The sequence below is a fragment of the Taeniopygia guttata genome, chromosome 12 (assembly GCF_048771995.1).
Source record: "Taeniopygia guttata chromosome 12, bTaeGut7.mat, whole genome shotgun sequence".
Lineage (NCBI taxonomy): Eukaryota > Metazoa > Chordata > Aves > Passeriformes > Estrildidae > Taeniopygia > Taeniopygia guttata.
In genome coordinates this window covers 11,136,341-11,162,923 of record NC_133037.1, presented here as the reverse complement: position 1 = coordinate 11,162,923, position 26,583 = coordinate 11,136,341, and the positions used below count along the sequence as shown (strand labels likewise).

Sequence of the window (26,583 nt, the reverse complement as noted above, 5' to 3'; positions counted from 1 at the left end):
GGTGAAAAGATACAGTCATTATATGCTGTTCAATGGAAAAGTGTTTTAAGTTTAGAAGCAGCAAAGAAAATTAAAGTATTAGATTTTGCCTATATACAATATAATATTGAAATAAAATACTGCATTTTGATCTGGTCACTTTCTGGAAAAGGAATCCTAAAGATAAAGCAGTTTCAAAAAAGGAAACAAGACAAATGCAGTTAGGTCCTTCACAAACTAAAATCCATGTTAACAGCACACAGTGACAAAAGCAAATGAAGTTGAGTGAAAGAAGGGAAATAAAACACCTCTAATAAAAGAGCCCAATCAATCATATAATTTTAAGCAGCACAACAATTCAAATTCAGCACTGCTAAATACCATTTGTCTTTAGACAATTAAAAATACAGCTTTGATATTTACCTCATTAAGATTTTAAAGCTACATCCAGCTAGATGAAGTTTAATTTTTTAATAAAACATTTATGATTTTAACCTGTGTAAGAAGTTTTAAGATGAAACTTAAAGAAAGGGATATTTTATTCCATCACTGACTTTTCTTGTTTGTCCAAAAACAATAATTTGTACTATTTCCAAAGAAAATGTACCAACCAGATGAGTGACTACCACAGTCTGGCATTTAAATTCCTGTTCTTTAAATAAATATTTCTCAAAAACCAGAAAATCACCCCAAATGGAAATCCTATAGACAATGAGGGGAGAGCAAAGCAAACAATCCCTGCCTTGTAACATGAAATGCCATGTAATACATAGCATGTGTAAAAATGGAGGTAAAGCACCATATGACAGAAGACGTCATCTTTCTTCCATATGCACGAAAGTCCTTTTCTGTAATATTACCTATTACTAGATCTGAATTTCTATATTGACAGGGCACAAACTGGACAGAGTCCAAAACAGACCTCTACTTATTTTAATGCTGAAAACATAAACTATGGTACAGTTTAAAAAAGCCTACATATCTTGGAAGAGCAACAATCATTCTGAGTAGACACAGATGACTGCTACAAAAAAAAGGTAGCATTTGCAGAATTACTCAACACCGTGGTATTTCAGCTGCATTAATTTCTTTCTTGGCTTGAAGTCAAAAGTGCACAATTTGTGAATTAGTTAGCAAGCATTAACTTTTTAAAGTGTCATTCATACATATGTATATGCAAATACAGACACCAATAAAAGCTGCGAATTTAAATATTTAGGATACTGCACAAAACTACAGTTTTAGCATTTTAGACTGAATGTCATTATACAGCTCATCAGCCATGGAGTACAATCTGTGGTATATAGTAAGAAAAACTATTATTTTATAGACTTGAAAGCAAAAGAAAGCATAGAAAAAACAACTGAGTTATTACTATCCCAAACAAACCTGATTTGTCCAGGGGTGTTTGGTGGGATTTTGCTTGTCTGGTTTTTGCACTACCTGCCTATACTACACCTGGAAGAAAAAAGTTCAGTTTCATATTTTGGAATGCAGGCTATAAAACATGTCAGGCTATTTCAATATTCCTAAGTCCCCAAATGTCATACAAAAATGGCAGCTGTAATTCCACCAATTCATATCAAACCCAAACTTAGAGATCGGCAATGAAGTGCCCTGTTCCTTTTGCCTGTAGTTATTTAGGTCATAAAATAAGGTTTCTCAAACAATGTGACAGTAAGTTCTGTAAGAAATCAACACTTTATGTTCATGCTTCAGGAAAAAAGAAGCAAAGTAAAAAAAAATGGAAAATGGATACTTGTAAACCCCTGCTTTGACCTCCTCAAATGATATTGTGTGCTCAGGGTTCTAGTAAGCTTTCCTAGTGCCTAATGAGCGATTTCAAGTTTCAGACTTGTTACACAGAGGTATTTTGTTTTGGTATCAAGACCACGTGTGCTTTTGCACTAAAGAGTTAAATGTAAGGTAACATTACACTTGGGCCTTACATAGTGACCATAAATGGTCCCTGATGGTCCATAAAGTCTTTACTGCAAATACTGAAAAGCAAACAGGTTAGAGGACCAAGAAGAAAAAATTACCCTTTTTATACTCCTGACCTACATCAGCTTTATGTTTGGTCTCTACAAGATCTCCTGACAAGTTTCAAGAAAACAACTATATTTGCATGTGATAATGTTAAAAATGTTGCAAAAATATAACTACAAGTATGACCATTCTGTCCTTCACATCTTTCAAAGATTACAGACAGAGACCATCTTTGAAGCTATTTAGACAACATGAAGTAGCTTAGCAGTATAAATTACAGACAGAGACCATCTTTGAAGCTATTTCGATGACATGAAGTAGCTTAGCAGTATAAAAAGAATCAAATGTCTGGAAGACCTGAAAAGGCTGAACCTGCACCAATGAGGACATGAGCCCATCTCCAGTTCTGACTGACTTCCACACATCTGGAGTCCTCTGCTCCATCTCTAATGACTCAGTTCACACCACACATAAACAGACTATTCCCAGCTTCAAGAATGTTGCACCTGAGTTTTCTCCACTAACTGGAGTGTGGAGACAAATACTGAGTGAAAGCCTCTGTGGTACCTACAACTATAGAAATTCCTGCTACCGCCCTGGTACTACAGGATGCTCAGGCCAGAGCTGACAGCAACCCACACCAATATGCCTTTCACTATGAATGATAAGTCATGCAAAACCAGGTTTATACTGGAAAGAGAAAAGCAGCACAAAAATTACTAGAATAACTTGATCTATTTTCCAAGACTGTTTCAGGGAGAGAAGCACATAAACAGCCATCAGTGCACACATTTTTCCTCAAAGCAGCAAGCTCTTTCAGTATGTGCACTCCTGTATTAGCTTTTCAGACAATTTAACACTCTGATTTCCAAGAACAGACCAACTTAAATGTTTCCCAACCAATGTGTTCATATTTCCACCCAGATTTGAATCTACTATTGCATACAAGCTCGGTACTGAACTCAGAGAGGAGACAAAACCAGACTCATGAACAGTAACGATGAAGTTTCTATAAATTCAGTTCTCTATCAGTACTACCTCACACTCAGCTCTTCAACTTTTCAAGTTAACATTTGTACAAGATGGTATCTTTCCATTAACATATCTAGGATTCAATCACACCCATGCCCCCACGTTGTAACACAAAGAGAACCAGCACATCTCAAAAATCCTTATACAAGCAACACACAACTTTAGTAGTTTATTATCTTCAGGATAAAAAGAATGTGCTAAGCTTAATGACCAACCAACTAGTTGGTTTTTTCCTTCCCAGAGGACTGGAGAACTGTTACTACAGTGCATCTATTGCCTCCCTTGGGATGCTTTGGGGAATTACTGAATTATAAACAACTCAGAACATGTTAAAATTTCTTTAAGCGTATTTTTATCAGTTTAATATTAGATGACGAGGAAACTTTTTTGCTATCTTCTGTGTTAACTTTTTCAAGTCCTGCCTAACCAAAGGATATCTCACTGTAAATTCTTGCTCACTCTTCTGCCATATCTTTGAAAGATCAGTCTACATAAAAGTTCCACGCAGCAGTCACTGGAGATAAGGACCATCACACAGGTAGACAGACCTGAATATACATTTAGATATGCAACTGCAAACTTCCAAAACCTATAAACAGCAGTTTGCATGCAGCTGAAAAAAGGTATAGATATGAAAGTTGTACCTGAGAGATACTGCTGAATCACCTTGAAATTCTTGACTCCAATTAACTTTTCTCTACTTATAGTCAATGTTTTAGTCCAACTACTCTGAAAATCATGGAATGCACTGGAGTCGTCAAGAAACACACCAATTATCACCTTGATCATAGAGATTTGCTACAGGATTCTCTTCTCTCCAACCCTCTTGTCAATTCAAGGACACTAATCTTAGAGTGCACCTGCAGCTTTAGATAGCTCAACCACCAGCAGTAAGAAATTTATTTACAACCTTATACAGAGCAACAGAGTATTTCTACAAGACTACCAGAACCAAATTTTCTTAAACAATTCTGTCATCAAGTCCAAAAGTAAAACTTCCAACTCATCAGATTCTAAATTGTTCTTCTACAAAAAAAAACAGTGTTCCATACAAAGCTGAAAAAAAATTTAATTCTGCTCTTAAGTCGTTACAAGCCCTAAGGTAGCTTGTCTTTGAAATTAAGTAAGCAATTGCACCCTGCATTAAGAAGCTTCTTTTGTATTAAAATCCAGTCCTATTAGTTTTTAAAACATTGAATGCAACACACTGTCCTAACAAAAGAGTTATGGTAGAGTATGGGAAGCTATTCCTGCACAGCTCTCAGATGTGCTTCATCTGAGAATGTGAAACAAGATTTAAAAAAAAAAAAAAATAACAGTTTACATTTTGCTTGTTTTTATTCTCTCCCATTCTCAAAAAAAAAAAAAAATTAAGATTGCTAGCAGCAATGAAAAATGCATTCTTTAATTTTCTGTTCACCCTCCACAATACTGAAATAACATCAGTCAGGGTTATAAACATCTGTAATTGCCAGGGGAATGTACAATACATTCAGAAACTCCAGGCCCACATATCCTGTAGCTCTGTACTTCACAAACAAAAGGTTGGGGAAAGAAAGAGGGGGTGGGGTATAGGGAATAAAGGCTTAAAGATTAAAGTCACAGGCAGAGACAGACGGCTCCGTTTTTTAATAACTGAAAACACTAGTTGTGCCTGAATGTGCTCATTGTTTTATGGCAGGGGGGAGAGTCTCTGCATGCTGGACTGGCTGGCGACAGAACTGCCTTTGCATCAAAAATAAGATTTGCAAAAAAAAAAGAAAAAAAGAAAAAAAGTCACCAAACCCACGCCCTAATTTCCCCTCTTGCAGTGGTTAATGATGCTTTTAGGTAGCAGTCAACAAATTATCCCACCTTACCTTTATTAAACTGGGGACAACTTCATGGCTGGAAGTATTACCTGATGGAAACAGTGTAAGACACGGCTGCAGAGATGGCTGAAGGTTTTATGCTCTGAAGGAACACAGACTATGAACAAGAACAGTCATACATAACAAACAGGCACGTCTGGGGAACAACAAGCTTATAAATCAATTTCTGATAGGTTCTTCACACAATAAAAGCAGTGCTGCAAGGCTGAATTGTGATACAAGCAGATTTTTATATGGTCTCAAGAAGTTTAGCTGTCATGAAGAAGTCCTTAAGTCCTTACTTTTTAAAAGCATCAGCTATACTTTAAGTGAATGAAAAGTTTCATGAGTTGGGTTCAATTCAGTCAGTAAAAAATGCTATTACCTTAAAATATTGCACTAGAGCTTTAAAAAAATGAAAGTGTTTCTTTTACACTTTAAAATAATTTTTCTCGCAAAAATTTAGGAGTACAAGTGCTTGCTTGCATACTGCATGGCTATTCAATAGCCAAAATTACAAATACGTATTATTTTTAAATTCCATAATATTGATTTTTCTATTCCAAATAATCTAATACTTGTCATGATCTATTTCAGTGGAAAAATTTTTGTGGGTTAGATCCCACCAAGGCCTAAGCACCTATCTTAAGGTCAATGCAATGAGATCAATTACAGAGCTGGGTGCCAATGACTACAGGTAAGCAAGCAGCCCCAACAAATATATGTAAATAAAAAAATATTAAATCCTTCATTCACTTTTATTCTAATCTAGTCTCACATATTACCATAAGAGAGCTTTTGTTTTACTATATAATTTTTTTTTTTTTACCTGCCAACTTTGCTTTAAATATAGACAGAAAGGAGATAATTCAGTAAGACAACAGGCTCTTTCATCTAAAACCATGAAACTCCTAGTCATAACTTCTTGGGGAAGCCTAAAATAAGGAGCAGGGAGCCACACAACAGGAGTCAATGAAAAGTAGTCTCCTGCCCCAAGCAACCATGCTGTGCCGGGAGGAATCAGTGGCCACAATACACAGGTCCTCAGCCAAAAATGTCAGACCTGGAATGCTCCAGCTATCATCCCCTCTTTGTTGATGCAACACTTTTGCATCATCAGCCACTGGACATCTTGTTGAGATTAAAAATATTGTGGAGAGTTACTGTCTGTTCAGCAAAGAAAAAAAGACAAGAGCCCATGTCAGAAAGGGAGGGGAAAGGAAAAGCCGAAACATGAGCTCATAAGCCTGATGTGGAGAATAAAGACAGGCTTTGTTTTACCTCATTCATACCAAGTACAAACAAGAGACTCATCACTGTTTTGAGTTTGAACTGCAAAATTTGTTTTGTATGCAGCACTGGCCATTTTTTTCCTCATGTAACTCAACTACCCATCTTTCTCAAAAGTAGCTCCGGTGATGCTCCGATCTATTTAAGCCTAAATGAAACCTGCCTAGTGGCAGAGTCTCATTCTGCCCACACTACACATTCTGACACTTCAGAAGCACCTACAAAGGCATTCTTACATACTAAAGACCAGTTTTGGTTATATCATTGATGTTGCCCTGATGTCCTCGTGCACTCTAAGTAACTAAAATTAAAATATAGGAATATTTAAAAGAAAATAAAAATTACTTGGAGTGATTGGAGGACACACTGGCTATCTAGCCACACTAAGAGTTAGACAACAATTATTAAACTGGAGATATTTCTTTGGGCAAGAAGCATTAATTCTTTTTAAACTTTCAAATGCAGAATTCAGTTCAAAAATAAAACACAATGGTTAAAAGGTACAGCCTTTAAAAGATAAGAGGTAAAAAAAAAAAAAAAAACCACAGAAAATAAGTCTGTCCTCTGACAGAAACACTACCCACCAGTACTGTCCCTAAAAGAGCTCAAGGGCAATACCAAAAGGCAGCACGGGAAAGCAGAGTCTGGATTCTACTTTCGTGCTCTTAGGAAAAGGCGAAGAGGGTGGTAATTTACCGTGTACAACCAAGTTGTACATGAAAGTTTAAAAGCAGCCAATTAAAGCTAACATTATGGAATGGAACTGAGGTCCGAGTGGAATGCATTAGACACGCATTCCACACAACGGCTCCAGAGTCTGCCCGCGAGGCGGATACTATGCAAAGTACAAAGGGTCAAGAAGCTCCTCTCAAAGAGAGCCCCAGCTCTGACCAGGAGTCAGGAGAGCCTGCCCAAAACAACCAAATGTGGTGCACAGCTGCAAAGTGACACCAAGGCTGCAAAGCCGAGTCACTGCCTGCATCGACAGAATGCTACAGAGAGAGTTGGAAAATTTGTCAATCAAGCAAGGGCAAATCTCAACACAACTGAGAACCAAATGGAGGGGGATAACAAGGAACAAAGAAGAACAGCCCTAAAACCAGCAGCAATAAACATGCCTATATCAGTTAAAATCTCTTACATACATCCCTTTCATACACTCAACTACAGTGCATCCTCCAAGTGATTTTTTTCCTTCCAGCTACAGCTTTGCTTCTCTTAAGCAGGTCAATGTAGAATGGGTGTAAGAGTTACTAATACCTAGTGGGAAGCTGGAAGACAACTACCTCAAGTTACCAGGACTATGTTACATTTTGCCTTAGAGTCTTCTGTACACTGGAGCATGGTGAACCCCAATTTTGATGCAAGCTTCTGGATTCCTGTAACAGTAATGCAGAAAACTGTCATGTTGGTATTCCAGCTGCAGAACATAAGCAAATGGAAATACAAAGAGAAAACAATTAGGGTATTTCTTATATTTCAACATACAACTCCACACACATGCAAACTGGGAAATTAATTCAATGTCATGATAAAAAATTCTGTGATACTTCTGCAATGCTACCACCCTCCAAACCTTCACCATCTCCAAACACCAACAAGAATTATAATCTTTACCAGAACAGTAGTTGGATCAAGGATGAAAAATAAGATTCGTGTTTAAAAAATAGGTTGTCCTCAAGAAAGACATCCTGCAAACAATCTCAGTTTTTATGTCTAGCTTTATTTCAAGCACCCACATTACTACACAGCTATAGCAGTGCAGCATGCAGAAAGAAATCTCAAATCAGTTCCAAACACATTATGGATGCCAGTTCTGAGAAACAAAATACTTTAATTCTCTGCAGTGTGCACAGATAATTAGAGCCAAAGTAAACAAACAATACTTTAGAAAACAAATGTTGCTGGACCTATTCTAGGCAGCAGTCAGTTATTCTGACTTGCTACCATGCTAAATATTAGCAAAGCATCTAACTTGCAAATTTCAACGGAAGGTAGCTGAAGAGTTAATGCTCCCATTAAATTGTTCTGGCTAAAGTTTTAAGACTCTATACTGAACTACCAAAGGAAGTTTTTATATGCAAAAATCACCACAAATGTATAAGTTGAAAACCACAGTCAAAGCAGTGATCTGTTAGTTTATTCTCAGTTCACTTGAACAGAGTTTTCCATGTTTGCACACAAAGGCTATAACTTCTGTTGTCTTAACAGATAAATTGGATTCACCACCCAAATTTCATGAAATATTTATTTTGTATTTAGTTGTCTGGCCTTTAGCCCATGGCAGACATCAGGCCTGCCCAACAATTCACTACCTAATCATGACAATAGCAAGCATAATTTGTTATTCCAAGCATATTTTGCATAATTTGTTATTCCACTAAGTCACATCACATTGTGCTAGAGACCCTTCCCCAAGAAGGCCATTATCAAGCACAGGGTACTATTTCATACCTCCTGCCAGGCCAGCACAAGGGCTTCTGACAGTGTACTTATTTTTATTTAATTTTTTGCTGACTATGATTGAACAAGATACACACCTCATTTCAGAGCAGTCCCAAAGGGTCAACAGACACGTACATTTCACATCCCAGTACTTCAGGACAAAAACTATATCATGTGGATATGCCATCTAAACTGCCAACACCACAAAGCACTCCAGAAATTGTAGGGTGTATGGCATTTGTGTTTCATATTATTACATTCTCCATATAATTAATAAAGTCCACCAAAATATAAATGGTAAAGCTCACCGTAAGGGAAGAAAGATGTGCAAAGTTTAATTACTAAGTAAAACTAGGCACAATACTTGTCATGACTAGAATTTATACTGCATTAAGAGGGGCTGAAATTTAATGATCTATAACCACATTGAGATAAGAGACAGTAGCAATGACCGAGTAAATGTTGTCCATAGGGCTAAGAGGAGGCAAGGTGAAAAATCTAAGTTAACATGATTTATAGCCAGATGACTTCTTTAAAAAAAATTTTACAGCAGAGTGAGTGCCATAAAGGTATTCCAAACTTCACTGGTGGAGTATTAGTTTAAAAATAAATACTTTATATGTTTTGAATTATATAGTTTATTATTTAACATTAGATGTTCATGTGAATGAACTTTTAGAGCCAAGGAGCAAAATACAGACTTGGCCTGACTTCATACTGGTTTGGATGTTAATCCTGCAGTCTGCCTGAGTTTATTCCTACAAGGCTTCATGGATTTAGAACACCCATTGGGGCACTGAATTGGTACTTGTACAAAGCTGCAATTATGCATGGCACCTCAAAGATAAACACAAAACAAGGCTCTAGGTTTACAAAGTTTATAGACTAAATTTAGACACCTTGCTCCCTAAAATAAGGAAAGTATTTTAATCACTGACACAACCCTGTTATTTTATTGTTTCAAGTTTTATACTTAGAATAGCATAGATCTTTGTGAGGAGAACATATAGAAACCATCAACATACAAAAACAGACCCTTTATCTCTAAAAGCCCTCATAAATATAGGAAAAGAGTTTTCTATTATGTATTTTGAAGAATTTCCAAAAGCAAAGTTGTTCAACACAACCCTACAGAGAAATTTCGTAAGACAGCTCAAACACTGTAAACCAGAACATGATTATCTAATCATAGATATTTCAGTATAATTCAGAGTAAGTCCTTCCAGCATGTTCTCTAGAATGAGCAAACAACTGAAAATACAAATGTTGACACAAAGCAACAAGCATTTCATAAGCAGTAGTAGCAGTTTCTGTAAGCTGAGTTTGTGAGCAGTAACACCTGTGAGTTAAGCAAAACATCACTCAAGCTCAAAACCTTCAACAAGAACAGAGCTGTGACAAAGGAAGACCATCATAAGCTAAGTACAGCAGGTCTCAGTTTTGCATCCCACACTCACCCGCCTGTTTCATTTATTCATTGCAAACTACTTTTTTTCTCACAAATCGAAATTTAAATTTTCAAGTTAAAACAAAGGCTGACAGCATCCCCAGGGAAGTGGGAAGAAAGCCTACAGAAAACAAAGTCTGCTCAGAATACACATTGCTCTGCCAGGCTCATGTGACCAGCTCTCAGGAATGCTGGTACTGTTCAAATTATTCACTTGAAATAAACAACAAACAAGAATCCTGGCTAGACAAGAAAATAACATGGAGTGCAAGGCACTAATGCTGCTACTCCAAAGCTGTAACAGTAGATTTGCATTTAACTGCACATTGCAACAGAACACCAGTCCCAGCAAAAATTCAAAGAGCAGCAAGTGCAGGCACTGAGCCATCACTCTCTAGCTAGGATGGGGTTCTGGAAAAGAAGCAACCAGAAGTGCAGTTAAGTCATCTGCCCCTGCTAATCTAACCTCTGTGACTAAGGGAAGAAATTCCTAAGCATGAATACAAAACAGGAAAAAAGTCTATCAAGTGTACAAAGAATATTTAAAGATGACATACTTCACTCTTTCACAAAACTCCTTCTTGGTTGCTCTAGGCTTGTATGAGCCTTTTTTATATTTTTAATTATTGCTTTTCACATTTTGTTAGGTCTCCTTTCCCATTCATTTCTTGTAGACTCGGAGAGCACAATGGTTTCTAAATTGAACTTCCTGACAGCAAGAACTAGAATTACAGAACAAGGGATGGAAAACTCAGAATGAGAATTTAATTTCAAAAGAACTTAAGTAAATATACTTGTTATCTAACCACTTCGGCCTTCGCATCAAACGATGGAGACAACTGCTGTTGGAGAAGCATATAATAATAACGGAAGAGAAATACAATGGAACTTTATTAAGCATATTCTTACTGACAATTTACTGTAGACTTAAATTAAATTTTGTTAGAGGATTTCCTTAAAGTACTTCCAATAAATTATTTTGATTAATTATGTTTAAAATGTCATAGTTAATTTGCTTTTGAGGAAAAAAATATCTTGCCATTTTGTAAAGATATAACATTGAAATAAAGCATATAAAGAGGAAAAAAAAGGTATGTAGGTACATAAAATGAAATTATCTAATGACTAGAGTACATAGAAGAAAAAAATCAAATAATCATAGAAATGGATATTTAATTTTTTCCCTCCCTTTATGAAGTAATAATAGCATCTGTTTATATGCTTTGTACATCTAGAGTCCTGTTAAAAGCAAGCCATTCCTCGGGGCTAGACCTGAGACACTACAAGCATTCGGGGAAAAAAGTTTTTATAACCGTTTTCTCACCTGTAGTCACCATGTTTTAAACATACCTAATGTTTTCTGTTTCTTAGAAAAACAAGAATTCAATGTACAATGAAAAGATTTGCCTCTCTCCACAACCTAGATTCTGTTGGTCCATGGAAAACTGAATCACAACATCTCAAAGTACACAAGTTTTAGGAAGGGCTTTACCAGCAAAATGAAAGCTTTGAAGTTTTCAGTCCCAAGAGAGCAGCACCAATCTCTTCCCTCTGCAGCAGCACTGGGCAGGCAGAGAAGCCCATTTCCCTGCAGCTGTGTGAATAAACTGGGACTCAGGCTCGGATACTGGAAAATCTGAAAGCAAAGCCATCAGACCTTAAAACATGGAAACAGAAAACATGAAACAAACAGAAGTGAAGCAACCTGGGTTATCAGCAACCCAACTCCCGCCACAAACCACTGTAACTCTCAGTCCAACAGTGCCCACTTAAATTTAACCCCAGTTATGATACAAAACAAAGGCAGTTTTGAAAAGTATCAAGATCCTTTTCTTCTCCCTCTTATTCATACAGGCAAGGACACCATCTAAACATCAATAAATTGGTTTTTAATCCCATTTCACTTTGTTCTTCCTATTTTCCTTCTTTCTTGACAACACTAAGATCTTTTTATTTCTGGAACTGCCAGCTTATGAACATAGAGAAAAATCTATTCTAAATACAAGCTTCCACACCAGCCTACTGCAGAGCTTATTCCCCTGTAGCTGAAAGAGGCACACCATGAACCACTGATGTTCTGCAGACAAAGCCTATGGAGACGGACTTCAGAAAGGAATTGAAAAAGTCCAAAGCTGTGGAACAAACCAAAACAACATCAACAAAAACCAAAACAAAAACCACAAAACAATCATGCCTCATTTTTTCCTTTTTTCTTTCCCCCTCCATAAAAATCAGGTAAGATTATAATTTAAAATTATGCCAAGGCTGTAAATGCCTGTACTGCTTTCTTTCAGTTCTTATATGGCAAGAAAAAAAATCTGCCGAAACTGCTCAGCATCAGCCAAATTCAATAAACCAACACTATTTCTAACTGTAAATGCATCACTAAGGTAAATGAATGCATAATTGAAGAGTACTAATTACTTCTTAATGAAATGCTGAAATCACCAAGAAAGAACACAGCCTTGGTGATTAAAACTCAATTTTTTGGGTGCTCAGAGGTAACAGAAATAGAAAGACAGATTACAACTCATGTATTTAATGTATTTTAGAATGATCATTACCACTTAGCAGAAAAACATATCTGCCAAAATGTATTTAATTTCGAAAAACTGGCTTGATATTTTGCTGACCTATTACAAAATCACAATTGCCACCTATAGACTATGCCCAAGCATTCCGTATTTCCATCACAACTTAACCATACAACTCTAGTCTTGTGATAAGTTCTCATAAACAGCTTCTTGCAGCTGAGCTCACCTTGGCTGCTTCTACTGCATCTGTACTCTACAATGCCTCTGACCCAGAAATTAATTTGTTATTGTTAGAGAACAAAAATTCCAGTTGAGCTTCCCCTTAGCAGAAACAGATTTTTCATTCACAAAACTTATTTATTCTATTTCTGAACAAACAGTGCATAAAGAGGAACTGGGACAAAATTACAACTCTTTAACATAAAGCTTCTAAAGAGAACAACATCCCCAAAATGAGTGTATTTTTGATTATTTCATCATGCCATCCCGAAAATTTTCAGCATCCAATAACAACAGTTAATACAGGTGCACTTGAGATGCTACAAAATTGTTAGCTCTCCAAAAGAAAGGGAAACTATCATATGCTACTAAAATAAATATTAGACAGCTTCACCTCAAACATTCTTGTATTTATTTTGTCCCAACTGTTTTAACAAAAGCCCATAAGTTACTGCAAAAAAATTTAAAACAGTACACAAGCCTTGAAAGGATACTGTCAAATAATTTAAACTTTACATTAGTAATTTCTGGTTTTACCTAGGATTGACTCAATTATATGCAAGAACTTAACAAGAAATACCATAAACCTGACATCACTTTCTATGTGATTTATTCTCTTCCTAGCTACACTACATCATTTTCTTAATCAGACAAAAATAAGTATCTTTACAATGAAAAGGAAAAAGAAACAAGTACAGTTACCAAAATAACTTTCATCAATAACTGCAATAACTGCATCAATTTGACAGCAAGTCTTAAAAAAACAGCATTCTTTTACATAGTAAGTTTAGTACTCACTGGTTTCTTGGTGCAGGGTAAGTAAAGAAACAGACAGCTAAATTAATCTTCACTTTGAATTGTTTGGCTTTAAATTACAAATTAAAAAAAAAAAAACATTCAGCCACATTAAGCAGTGCTGAATATTAGTAGAATAATACATTATATTATACTGTATATAAAGTTAAAAATTAATTAAAAAGCACATTCAGGTACATACAATGAAAGAACTCCCAAACACCTGCCTCCACATAATTTGTTAGTGAACAAAGTTCAGTAATGAAAATACCTCAAACAAACTTTGTGTAAAGACTGAATTTTCAGTCACTTATTTTGTTGTTTTTTTTTTTTTAATATAATTTTGCTTCAATTTGGTACAGTTCAGTTTAACCAAATAAACTTGTTTTTTGTATTGCCCCTAAAAGCACTATGCAGCACCACAGACAGTCTCTTCCTACAAGAGACTCCAGTTCAACAGCAGTTTTAGACAGGAAAAGCCACCATTGCTGGACATGGCAATACACACCAGAGAGAGTAAATGGAGAGTGTAGCAGCATGGCACCACAACTTTATCACATCACTTGAAATAATGGGAGACTCTCAGCTGTTAGGTGAAATATCCACTCAGAGAAGAAAACACTCATGCTGGTCCCTCCCACAGGGTGAAAACTTATCAAATAGCAAGCAAATCCAAAGAACAAAATTACTTCCTTAAAAACACTTATCAGGGGTGCCTGACCTGTGACTTTTCAATTTTTAGCCATACACAAGAATAAATATTAACTATTATTTCAATGGTTTTATTATGTCCTTTATTTATATACATATAAACAAACAGATGTAATTTCAGTGTAAAAACTTGCTTTTCAGGCTTTAAAGAATTTTTAAAATTAGGCATATTATCATATGATTTGAAGCTATAATATAGCCAGGCAGGGGCCAGTGTCAAATGCCCAAAGCTAGTCCCTTAGGTGAACAGTACTGCTGACACTTGGTGGCTTTTTGTTGATGAACTTTTTAATACTCTAAACTGAATACTCATCATTTCAGAGATCAGGGAAAGATTCTAATGCTGAATGCTTTTAAGAATGATGATGTTTTGGGATTTCTTTAGTCTTTAAATGCAACATTAGACACCTAAAATTAGGTACTATTTGAACCATTTTCCTTATTCTCGGATGAAAAGTGTCTTGGTCAGTTCTTTTGATACTTTTAAAGGATACTTCTGAATTAGAGTACAAGCTCAAAATGTTTTCTACTTAACACATAGCTCTTTTTTTTCATCAATCTTCAGAGTTAGGAGGCAGTACAGTCCCAAAATTGTGTACATATATAATTGCACCCTAAAGCCAAAGAACACAAAATACTTACGCGAATATTTCCATCGCACATCAACACTGCTGCACACGTACATTCCAATTTTTACAGGATGGGGCAATCTATGTCTACAAAGTTATCTGCAATGCTTGGCATATCCACACACACACTTACACTGAGTTCCTCCACAACCAGCCCCACCACAGGGCGCTGTCCTTCAAGCTGCTGAACACCTCCAGTGAGCACTGTGAGGGTTAACATGGACACTTGCTGGTGAGGCTTGGGACTCATTTGCAGGGGATCATTCCCAGAAACTCCCTCAGCCCACAGGTACTGCTGCTTCCCTCCTGTGCCAGCAGGTGACCAACACACCAGAGCTGCTGCTGCTGCCACACTCACCTGGCCAGGGACAGCCCAGAGCCAGCGAGGACCGAGCTGTGCCACACCAGCACTTTGCACTCTCAGCCACTCTTTAAAATCATTTCACACACTGCAATGTCAGCGTGGATAACCACTGCCAGAATACTACACAGAATCCCCCCAAGTCAACCACAGGTTCAGGTAATCGTGACCTCTCTTTTTACAACATAAATGCATAATTTCCACACCACTCTTTGATGAAGGGACCACAGACTTAAAAAGAGGAAACAATTACAGTCATTAGAATTTCACCCAAGCGTGAGATTTAATCTCAGGCCATGGTCTTGCCAATGGCTGTGGGGGTCTCAATGGAGACAAAACTGCTCTGTGGGAGAAAAAAATGCCTTGATGATGACATTAGTCAGCAAGAGAGACTGAGCTTTGTCTCCCATCCAACAGCACAGTCAAATACAAGGAAACCATTTTCCCCTCCCCCTCTTCTTGATCCTAAAAAAGAAAGCTACAATTTTGTTTTTCTCTCTGAAATGCAGTCTTTGCATACTTTGGAAAACTTTCTTCCCCAAAGCAATACTGCTGAAAGGCTAGTTTTTAATATAAGAGAAGTAAATTTAAGCATAAATAAACATCTATGACAAAAAAACCCATTTCCTATGCCTATCCTTATTAATATGATAGGATAGTTCTATCAACAACTCTCGAAACACTTCTATAGCTTTTTTACCCAACAGGTCCTTCAAGACCATTTCAAATTTTGCATATACAGGAAAATTATATCTAAATTATGTTCACCTGCTCTACAGTGCATTGAATAGAAACAAGACAGGTAAAACTTGGCAAAAAAAATATTTAGGCAAAGTTGAACAACTAAAAAGGGCTCCTGTGATCCAAGAATACCAGCTTATTCTCATATGCCAATCATATGTTGCGTCCCAAATAAGACAGAAAACAAAGGAAAACATAAGTACAAAAGACAAAAAAACTGCTACAGGCAAAAGTAATAAATTCATTCTTCCAGTACTGCAGAAAAAAACAGATTTGCAGTGGACAAAAGAGTCATCATCATCCCTTCTATAATGTGAAGCAAGAAAGGAATTTCTCAACAAAACCATAAGCCCAAATGAATCATCTCTTCTGTAGAGACTGAGGTGAAGGAGCCTGGATTTTTACCCAGATCAATATAAATCTGAAAATTCATATCTCAATGTTTACTCCCCCTTATCATTCTTTACCTCCATGAAGCTCCCGAATACAATTTCTTCATTTTTATTTCAGCTATGCTGTCTATTCCACTTCCTCTTCTACTATGCATCAATTCCTTCTGCTGCTGCATTAAACATAAATATATATTTATTATTGTTGGTCTGGTCCCAACTAACCCTAGTGTTGGTAATACTGATAATGATAATCTAACGTAGGACTAATCAGCCTAAGTTTGAAACTGAGATTGTCATTCAGTTTGGAAGCCAACACAAATCATTTCATGTTCACTTGAAGAGATCAGATAAACTGCACAAGAACATTTTGGTAAAATAATTGATAAGGAGATAGGAAATAAGAATTAATGGTATTTACTTAGCCTGCAACACTTCCTAGAAGCAAACAGTTTAAAGGAAGCACTTCAGAACAGGTACCTAACCTGAATTTCAGAGATAGCACAAGGAATATTTTCTCACAGAAGGTACAGCATCTCTGCAATCCCAGCTATTGTGAGAGCTGCTCGAGTCTCTTTGCTGAAGCTCACAAGGGTAATTTAAACTCAGTTTTACCCCATGATGAGCTGTGACCCCCAGAACACAACATGATCAAGAATCCAGCTGGAAATTACCACTGCAAAACAGCTGTCCTCACCCTTCTGCTTGCCAGGCCAACCTTAGGGCTCCCAGACAGAAAACAACTCACTGCTACAAGGAAAAACAGCTCCTTATTACACTTAACAGACCTTAGCAATGACAGTATACAGGTTTGGTTTGCTCACTTACTGAGATCTGATGCATGTCTGCTTTAAAATTATAACCTCAATTCTTCCATCCACATTTTGTTTTTCTAGGGGTTTTTATAGACAGTACTTGACAACAGCCATGCAAAAACATGTATTAAGTACAAACCCCTCAAAACAAATATATTAAGGAAATTCAGTTCATGGCTCCATCCAGCTAACCAGCTATTAAAGATGGGTTTATACACAAGCAATGTATTATTCTGCTTATATCTAGCATCTACCATGTTGCCTTTATGAAAGACAACCAGGAGCCTGGTTCAGATGGCAGCACGGCGGCCTGGTCTCGTCCAAGCCACTCGGGCTAATCAACACACGCAGATACCAATATGGCAGACGGTTGAAAAGCGTTTATTATCCTATTTCGCGGGTTTATATAGGTTTAGGAGTCTTTGCTACGTCAGAGGGGGGTTTGGGGTCTCGGAGGATAGTGGGTAGTGGAACTTTACCAGGACAGGTGTGGCTACATTCTTTTCTGACTCCTGGGGTAGCAGATAAGCAGGGGAGAGAGAAGGGGGGAAGGGGCCTATCTTTCCGTGACATTCCGGTAATCTTCCGCTCCGCCTGTCCCTATCTTACCACACTACCAATTGGAGACAACTTCTAAATCAAGATGCAGAACCAATACAGTAGACTCTTATAAGGCTGGTTTGTCAATTAGCAGATCACTGAGTTGCTCAATTGTACTATTTAGCAAGCAAGCATATGCATCCTCAGTAAAAAGGCTACTTTGAAAAATGTGCTTTAAATTTACTTTGACAAGGGTAATTTTAACTATAAATGTGCTCCATATTTTACAGTAAGTTATTCTAGATTTTATGCAGTTACTTATAATACTTTACTATATTAGCTAATTTTTTAAAGCATCTAAAAAATAACAAAGCTTCCCTGCTCTTCCAAACACCTTACAAATAATTAAAAGCAAGAATAAACATGAAGCAAAAGTGAAAAGTGGTTATTTGATGAATACTTGCACACAGTATGCTGGAATAAAGACATTCTGCTTTTAAACCAATAGCAAAAATTGTTAAGCAGACTTGAAAAGCATAATTACAGTGCTTGGTTATTAAGTTTTCCTGAAAGGCTGTCATGGTTTTGTATCAAATAGCGAAGTGTCAAATAGCACAGTTTTGTAGTACCCAAGCAAACAAACAAACACTCAGAAGCTTTGTAGAAAAACTGTCATATATTAGCAAGGGACAATTTCCCATTCAAATAAGTTTCAATAAGACCACTCCTATTTAAAATGTACACTTTAGATTGAGAATTCCATTATAAATCACATCTCCCAAACAAGAAATGCAAAATTATTTTTATTTTTTAAACCACACACAGAGACCAGTACCTTTCTGACAGGATTCTAAGAAGAAGCAGAAGAGAATGTGATCTACTATAACTTTTCATATCAGGAGACAATGGGTCTCTTGCCCATTGTAAACTACTTGACAGAAATCAACAGAGCAGTCCTCCTGCTTCAGTCTCTAATATTGCCTAAGAGTTGTTGTGTACGTTTAGGAAGTTGTTGAACGTGTAACTTTTACAGTGAAATCAGCTTCAACTCAAAATTGTAGAAAAGGGCAAAGAACAGAAATAACAGCAGCAGTCCCACAAAAACAAGATGCAATGCAATACATAGAAAGTTAGAACTATTACAGTTATGATATAGACAGGCAAAAACTCCACAAGACCCCTATTTTAAAGAACCCTGATAAACCCCCCCAAGTTTCATTCTACCCAATATCACACAAATCCTATTTCACATAGTAGCAGTTCAGAACAGATTTAGTACAACTAGCTTCCTTTTACCCAGTTAATAAAAGACATGGGGAAATGAGGGAGGAAATAAAAGGCTTGTGCACACTAAATTCCATGGTTCCCACATCAAACCAGTTGCTTTTTCTCACCTGTTACCTGTGTCTCATGTCATGTGTAAGACAACACCCAACACATTTTTATTGCTTAAGGTATAAAAAGCACAACCCACATCATAGATGAAATAATACTAACCTTCCTTAAAACACAGAGGATGTTTTCATTAAGAATGAGAAAATTAACCCAGAGCTGTGTTCCAAATCGTCTACTTAATTCTGTTTCGATTCACAGTAAGGTCACTCCCCCCAGGCTGACCTGTTACCCCGAGTACTTATCCCTAAGATCCTACAATGTAAGCAAACACTGCCCTCTTGTGCACTGCAGCATCCAGGAGACCAAGTTCCGTTTCAAGGGTTGTGGAGACCACGCAACAAAGTTTTTATACTGGTTGCCTTTCTTCATGCATAGCTCCTTAATGTAAAAAAAAAAAAAAAAAGTGGCTTTCATTTTAAAATGTCAATAAAAATACTCCTTCATGTTGTCAGACAAGTATCTGGCACCAGCCAAGTAATACTGACTAAAAAAAAAGACACTCCAATTTCCTTTACAGAAATAAAGTTTATTTGAAATTTTAATACAAAGCAGTGTCAGCAATTCATAAGCACCACAAACACAAAGACTCTAATAGATTTTAGAAAACAGTCCCACTAGTGCTAGCTGAAGTCCCTTAACAAGTACTTCCATAACATCAAGCACAAAATCAAAATTTGCTGATAGGAATTACACTACACAAGAGTTGCATGTAATTTTATTTTTTTCCCCACCAGAACAGGGTTCATTATGTTACTCTCACTTCCAGCTGGCAGCCAAAGATCTCAAGGCTCTCTGGTGACTCCTCTCTCAATCGAATGATATCCACTAAATACAAGGCACTCTTTCCCTCCAGAGGTTTCCCTTCATTCAACATCTGTACTCAACAGCAAGTTGAGTACATATACATATCTACATATACACCTACAGCTATAAAACTCTACTTGCTCACTCACCTAGAATAGAAAAAAAAACCAACAAACCAGAACTGTCACATCTTCACAAATATCTCAACAAACAAAAGCTCACACCAACAGAAGCGTGTTTTCATTGCAGTAATGCAAAGGTAACCCCGAGTTTACAAATCCTCTTAAAAGCTTATAACAAACTCAGCAAAACAGCTAATCTGTGATAAAAGGTGGGGTTTTTTTGTGATATGTTAATCTTACAAATAATCTGCATTTGACTGAATTTGAATGCTGGTAGCAAGACCACAGTTCCCTTGATCTCCCAACCCTGTTTTCATTGTACTCATTTGCATCAGCAAGACATGCTTTCCTATGCTCATTTCCCCCTCTCCAAGCTCTAGTGCAAGTTCAAAAGTCTTGGCCCCTCCAATGTATCAGGTATGAATTAATACCCTTCCTTAGCTGAACACAGCAGCAAAGTGGAAACAGACACTTGCAAGGCAGTCTGCTTTGAAAGGAACTGCAGGGACAAATGGTGACAATGAAGTTCTAGTTATAAAGTAAAAAGGTCAAAGGTTCAGACAGGCATAAGGATTACAAAACTACAAGTTTGTCAAAGTTCCCCCCAGCCCAGGTTTAAACAACCAGGGTCAAGCAGTAGCTTTCCAATTAAAATGGTATAAGGATACTTAGTCCTTTGAACTTCATAGAAAAAAAAAAAAAAAAGACAATTTTCTGATTTAGTAGTTGTTTTGAGGACCCATCTTGAAATCAAACAGATAAAGGGCGGCCAACAACAGCTCACCTAAAGCAAACACTCGGTATCCCTTGGCTGCCTGTGTGGGGGAAGTTGGGATGAGGTAATCATGTTCTCCTATATTAGTGTGCTGACCCTTTGTAGGGCATGAAATTAACCATCAGCAAGGCAAAAATCTGCTACTGCTTAAACTACTTTGCTACGCAAAGTGGTCTTAAAATGAAATATGGGGATTGAATTTCGTCTGGCAGATTAACTTGTCTAACCTCTCTGCAGGCATCCCTTCCTGCTGAACTCATTTGAGAAACTATTCCAGACCCTACTGGTGCACAGGTCTGTGACAAACAAATGTAAAAGCAACTCTTATTTTATTTCAATGACATTAGTTTTGTGGAAGATGAGGAGCCAAACATTAACAAAAGAACGGAAGCCTAAAAAACTGCATAGTGCTGTGACAAACTACCCCATCTCAGTGTGAAATTCCACCAAAAATACCATCCAAAATCTCTACAGCAACAGAAGAATGCAGTCGTGACAAAAATATCAGTCCTGCATCTTGCACTCATTCCCTTCAAAGTGTAAGGCTGATCTGGGTGCTTCTTACTGCTTGGCACAAGACAGACACAAATGGCTCTAAATATTGGTTTTCTTGCCTTGCTTGAGACAAAATCCTGCTAAAGCACAGGAAAAGTCTGAAATTCTGTTTTAAAATAGAGTTCTGTTTTTATTGTTTGAAAGAGTAAGACAGAAATGCATAGCACAGTCCAAGCCATACAGCTACCCACAACAATTTAATGTCTTCCTTACTTAATGCTACCCACAATAACTTAATGCCTTCCTGCCACAGACTCACAAGAGCCTTAGAATATAAACCAGTATGGTTTGAATACAAGTGAAAGGCATGATGAAGTACACCAAGTGACTATTACTTATTCCATTCCAACCTTGACTATCACCTTCCATCTAAAACTTAAACAAAACATCTTGGATGAAACTGTCTGCAACATTTCCCATTCCCAGCATGCAGGTAAAAAAAGAAAACCAAAAAAACCACCCAAAACAAAACACTTTTGATTTAACATTTGATATGTTTTGTTTTCAAGGACAAGCTTTACAAGAAAAATGTAGCCACACAGAATGAAATACGACTTCTATTTTTCATTCCTGTTGGTTACTGCTCAAATATTCTGCATTCATTTAATCCTAAAGTATTGTGTCTCAACAAGCATCTTGTGACTGAGAAGTACTCACAAGGTCAAGCACTACCTGGCACAGCATGACAAAAATGCAGTAGTAGATTCTGACATGAAAAAACCCACTTCAGGAATTAGCTACATACAGAAATACGTTAAAGAGTGGTAAATAGTAACATTTAACCTGTGAGAATATTTATCAGCTTTGTACAGCAAAGGAATTAACTCTTAGAGAGCTCTGGGAGCACGGAAAAGATGACAGTTACAAAAGAGTGATAACCTGGGACACCACTGGTGAAAATGGCACTTTGGAAGAGAAGAGGCAGAAAGTGTCTCCTCACAAGGAAACCCTTGAGCTCCTCACCTCCTGGCAGACCTGAGTGAACAATGCTGGTGCTACCCTGCCACAGCACACGGTGTTTCCATGAGCTGGGATCACTCAAGGGGAAGCCAACTAGTTTATCCCACCTTCAGTGAAGAAAGAGAACTGCAAACAAGAAGAAGATGCAATAACATTTTCTCAGCAGTAGCTTCTCCTGCAAACCCTGCATACACATGACTAACAGAGTTCTGAAGCAGCCCTCTCATCTCTGCTGCCACTCCACCTTCCAAATCCTTACATCCAGCTCCCTTGCCCACCAGCATTCAAGTTTTTCTGCAGATCATCTTCCACCTGTAACTACCCCAGAATTTGCATTCAGAACAGTGATATTTTAAAGAGGTATAGAAAACCTGAGGTGCAGAATAAACACAGGAAGATAAAGTACTTTGCACTTATGTCTTTATGAAAAACCATACATACAGGAAACATGCAGTAACAGGAAAATCACAGATTCCATCAAAAAGAAAAGGGTAGTGGCATTCTTGGTTGCAGAAAAAATGCTTGGAATGGTGAAGCCTTAATGCTTAGTAACAAGGAAGTAGATGAAAATCACCTAAATTTTTCAAGTACCATTATTTGGGAGAACTCATTTTCCATTCCTGAAGTGATGAAAAAGTTGGCATTAGTGAAACACACATGAACACCAAAGAATGTCTCTTGTTACACAAGACATGCTACACTTCAGTTTGAGTTTCACCAAACCTGTAAGCACCCAAACAGTCCCACAGGCACAGATCAGGTTTTATTATCAAGGTATCACCTTTCAAACCTGGTAGTAAAAAAAAAAAAAAACAAAAAACCAAAAAAGCATGCACTATCAAGATACACTGAAGTTCCTAATTCTTTAAATTATTAACACAATACTGCATTTTTTCTACAACCCTTTCTTAACACACAGAATTGCAGTCACACTAATCAACTGTTTTACTTCAGTAAAATACAAAACCTGGTATAACTGGAACTAAGCAAGTATGATGTGCTTATGTGCCTGAATTACCATCCATAAACAATGATTTTTGCTGGAAAGAAAACTACCATCATCTCATCCATGCATTCCTTCTCCCTGCACAGCCTATCAATAAGCAAATCTGAATAACTTATTCAGCTGATGTGGACAGCTGTGACTAAATACTTTGAAGAGCTTAATAAAAATAACAGAAAGCAGTGAGAAGTCTGTGTATCAAAAAACCCAAATAAGCGTTAAAGTTACTGACCAAAATTGGTTAAAGCTCATTCTTTAAGTTTTCCCTGGTCCCTTTCATGAGAAAGTTTACACCATTCAGATTAGTTGCTTCTGGCAGAAAGGAATGGCTGACTACAAGTGACTCTTCAGAACATCCAAGAAACATCTGCCAAAGTCAGCTTTGCTCTTTATAAGATAATCAGGTGCTTACAATTACTAAAGAATAATAAAGGATTGTCAAGTACAAGAGATTACTACAAGACGGCAGGTTTCTGGAATTAAGCACATGGCCACTCCTCCCCTGCAGCTGCAGAGCACACTTTGCTGAAACAGAGCGTTTTACTGTTCCTGAAACTGACAAGTAAGTAAATATTTATTATCCTATCCACAAGAAGTGCAAACAATACAACACCGTTACCACTAACGCAACTGACAAATAGCACAATTGTTCAAAAGGGGGTTAAATTCCCACATCGCGACAAGTAACTCAGCCTGAACCTCGGTCTAGCCAAGAAACATTGTCCTACAAAAACTACCGCCAAGTTGTCATTAAAGAGACACCGGCAGAGGAACTGAACTTGCAGGCTGATCCCCGCAGCTGCAACAACCTGTGACTGCTTTAAACTCCTGCAGCTGTGACTCCATCCTAGCCTCAGTCAAGCACCAACCACCTCTTAACACTCTTCTAAAGAGATGGAAAGGGGAGACAGAACCAGGTCAACTAATTTAAAATCAGTCCTATTGCAAACGAAATTAAACTTCTGACATAATCCATGAAGACTAAAATGAAAAGTTACCAAAATCCACAAAATTATTCCTGAGCCTAAAATTATCATGTTACAACTCCCTAGTCCTCCAAGACAACATGGGCATGTCCAGCAACTACATCACAGCTCTCAACTACAGACACTACCAAACTCTGACTGCTTTAACAGGCAAGAAAACAGCAATTTATAGGGCCGTTTGATGGCATTAATAAAGCCTCCATACACAATAAATGAAACTTTTTTCCTAGTAAGTGTAAGAAGCCTGAGCACGCTTGACCATCCAAACAGCACTCCAACAACTCACATGTACCAAGTGCTTTCCTATGAGCACAGGATTTTTTATTTAAAGAGCAACTACGAGCAAGCGTAGCAAAGTCACAGGTCCGTGAAAAACCTGACTGCCCCCGTCCCTCGGTTTGGGCACGGCCGGAGCCCCCGACTGCCAGCGGCCCCGCTCCCACCACGGACACGGGCAGCCCCAGCGGGGCCCGGAGCACCCCGGGAGGCACGGCAGCCACCGGGGCGGCCCCCCCTTACCGCCGATGATGGTGCGGATGAGGGAGGCGTGCCCCGGGCAGTCCACCAGCGTCAGCTGCAGCTCGCCGGGCCCCGGGCCCAGCTGCGGCGGCAGCGCGGTGCGCAGGCAGGAGAAGCCCAGGTCCAGCGTGATGCCCCGCGCGCGGCTCTGCGGCGCCCGGTCGAAGGCGGCGGTGGAGCCGGTGGTGCTGAGCGCCCGCGCCAGCGCCGTCTTCCCGCTGTCGATGTGGCCCAGCACTCCCACGTTCACGTTCAGCACGCGGGCGGCCATGGCGCCGCTGCACCCGCCCGGTCCGGCCCTACAGCGCCCCTGTGGCAACGCGGGCCCCGCCACCGCCGTTCCGCCCGCCGCGGCCGGTGCGCCGGGCAGGGCGGGGGCCGAGCCGCTCGGGGCTGCGGCGGGTCGGCCGCTCCGCCAGGGGATGGGCACCAGCACACCCCCGGCTCGGCCCTCTGCCCCCACCGGGCACCCCCTGCGATCAGGGGCAATTTCAGCAGGGTACCTGAATGCCCTTACGGCCGTCAGCTGTGTTATACATGAAAATTTGTCCAGCCAAATTAAAATGAAAAAATAAAATATTTGTTTTACAATCAAATTATATCTAGCCAGCCACAAGGAAAGGACAGTGCCCAGCCCAGGGTCAGCCCTGGGTGTGCAACAAGGAGTCAGCCTCAGCAGAGGTTTTCCTCGATGCCCACACCTCCATCCTGGCACAAGCTGTTTCTATAGGGAAAATTCCGCCTGAGGCCAAGATTTCAGCAGTCAGTCTTTTCTTCCATTCAGAGTCCGTAGGTTAAAAAGATTTTCTTTTTTGGTGATGAGGAAGAACAATTCAGTGTCCGGGAGTTGTTGAATCCCTTGATGAAATTTAGGGAACGCTGCATATGCGATGATCAGTGCCTGGGGTCCCCGTATCTCTCCATGGGCCGAGCCACATCCTTTTACTTGTAAATCAGGTTTCAACATACACCAGGTTTCGCCTGCGAGGGTGGGGGGACTCCTAATACAAACATGTATACTCCAACAAATATTCAATATAACATATCTCATACTAAAAATGGCGCGAATTATATCTACTGTATCATCACAGAATCACATAACAGCTGGGCCGCAGGGAGGGGCCCTGGGCAGGCAGCACGGTGTTCCCCTGAGTGGCCGAACCTTCGCCTACACCTCGGCCACACTAATTAAACACTGCTGGGCCGCTTAAACACGCTCACTGTCACAACATCCCCTCCATTCTGCCCCCAAGCAAACCCCGGTACTGCTGGAACTGTGGTGACCAGGTTTGATTTCAAACTCACACGGACATTGCAAACACACGTGAAAAAGCAGGTCACATTTGGATCTCCTCACACTTAATAAATTCTAGACTTGCATAATTTATTTTCTTGTAAAGGGATATTTAAGTTAGGTTAAATGCTGCTTGAAAAATCATATCCTTAATGAATTAAGAATCCAAGATTATTAACAGTGGTGAACAGATCTCCAGGTAACCATCACCAAAACAGACAACAAGCCGGTGAACATTGGAGAGGCCTGAGGGAATTTCAGAGGCTAAGGGGCAGGATTGCTTCACTGATTTAAGTCACTTCGCTTTACTGATTACCCAGGGAGATAAATGCTCTACAGGATAAAGCTTAACATTTGTTAAGCTTGTGTACCTAATTTGTTAAATTTGTGTGCTTGGCATTTCA

General features: G+C 38.6%; 1 protein-coding gene across 2 annotated transcripts in view; it reads right to left on the bottom strand.

The window, feature by feature from the left end:
- Nucleotides 1–25,372, bottom strand: part of EEFSEC (eukaryotic elongation factor, selenocysteine-tRNA specific) — a 124,844-nt gene extending 99,472 nt beyond the window's left edge. Inside the window, exon 1 of one of the 2 annotated variants that reach the window (XM_002198259.7) lies at nucleotides 24,886–25,372. In XM_002198259.7, coding sequence (XP_002198295.5) covers nucleotides 24,886–25,156 — 271 coding nt within the window. In that variant the 5' untranslated portion in view covers nucleotides 25,157–25,372. Of the gene's footprint in view, nucleotides 1–19,263; nucleotides 19,540–24,885 lie in introns of those variants that run through there. The other variant, XM_072934991.1, reaches the window with a different exon arrangement.
- Between the last annotated feature and the right edge of the window lie 1,211 nt (nucleotides 25,373–26,583).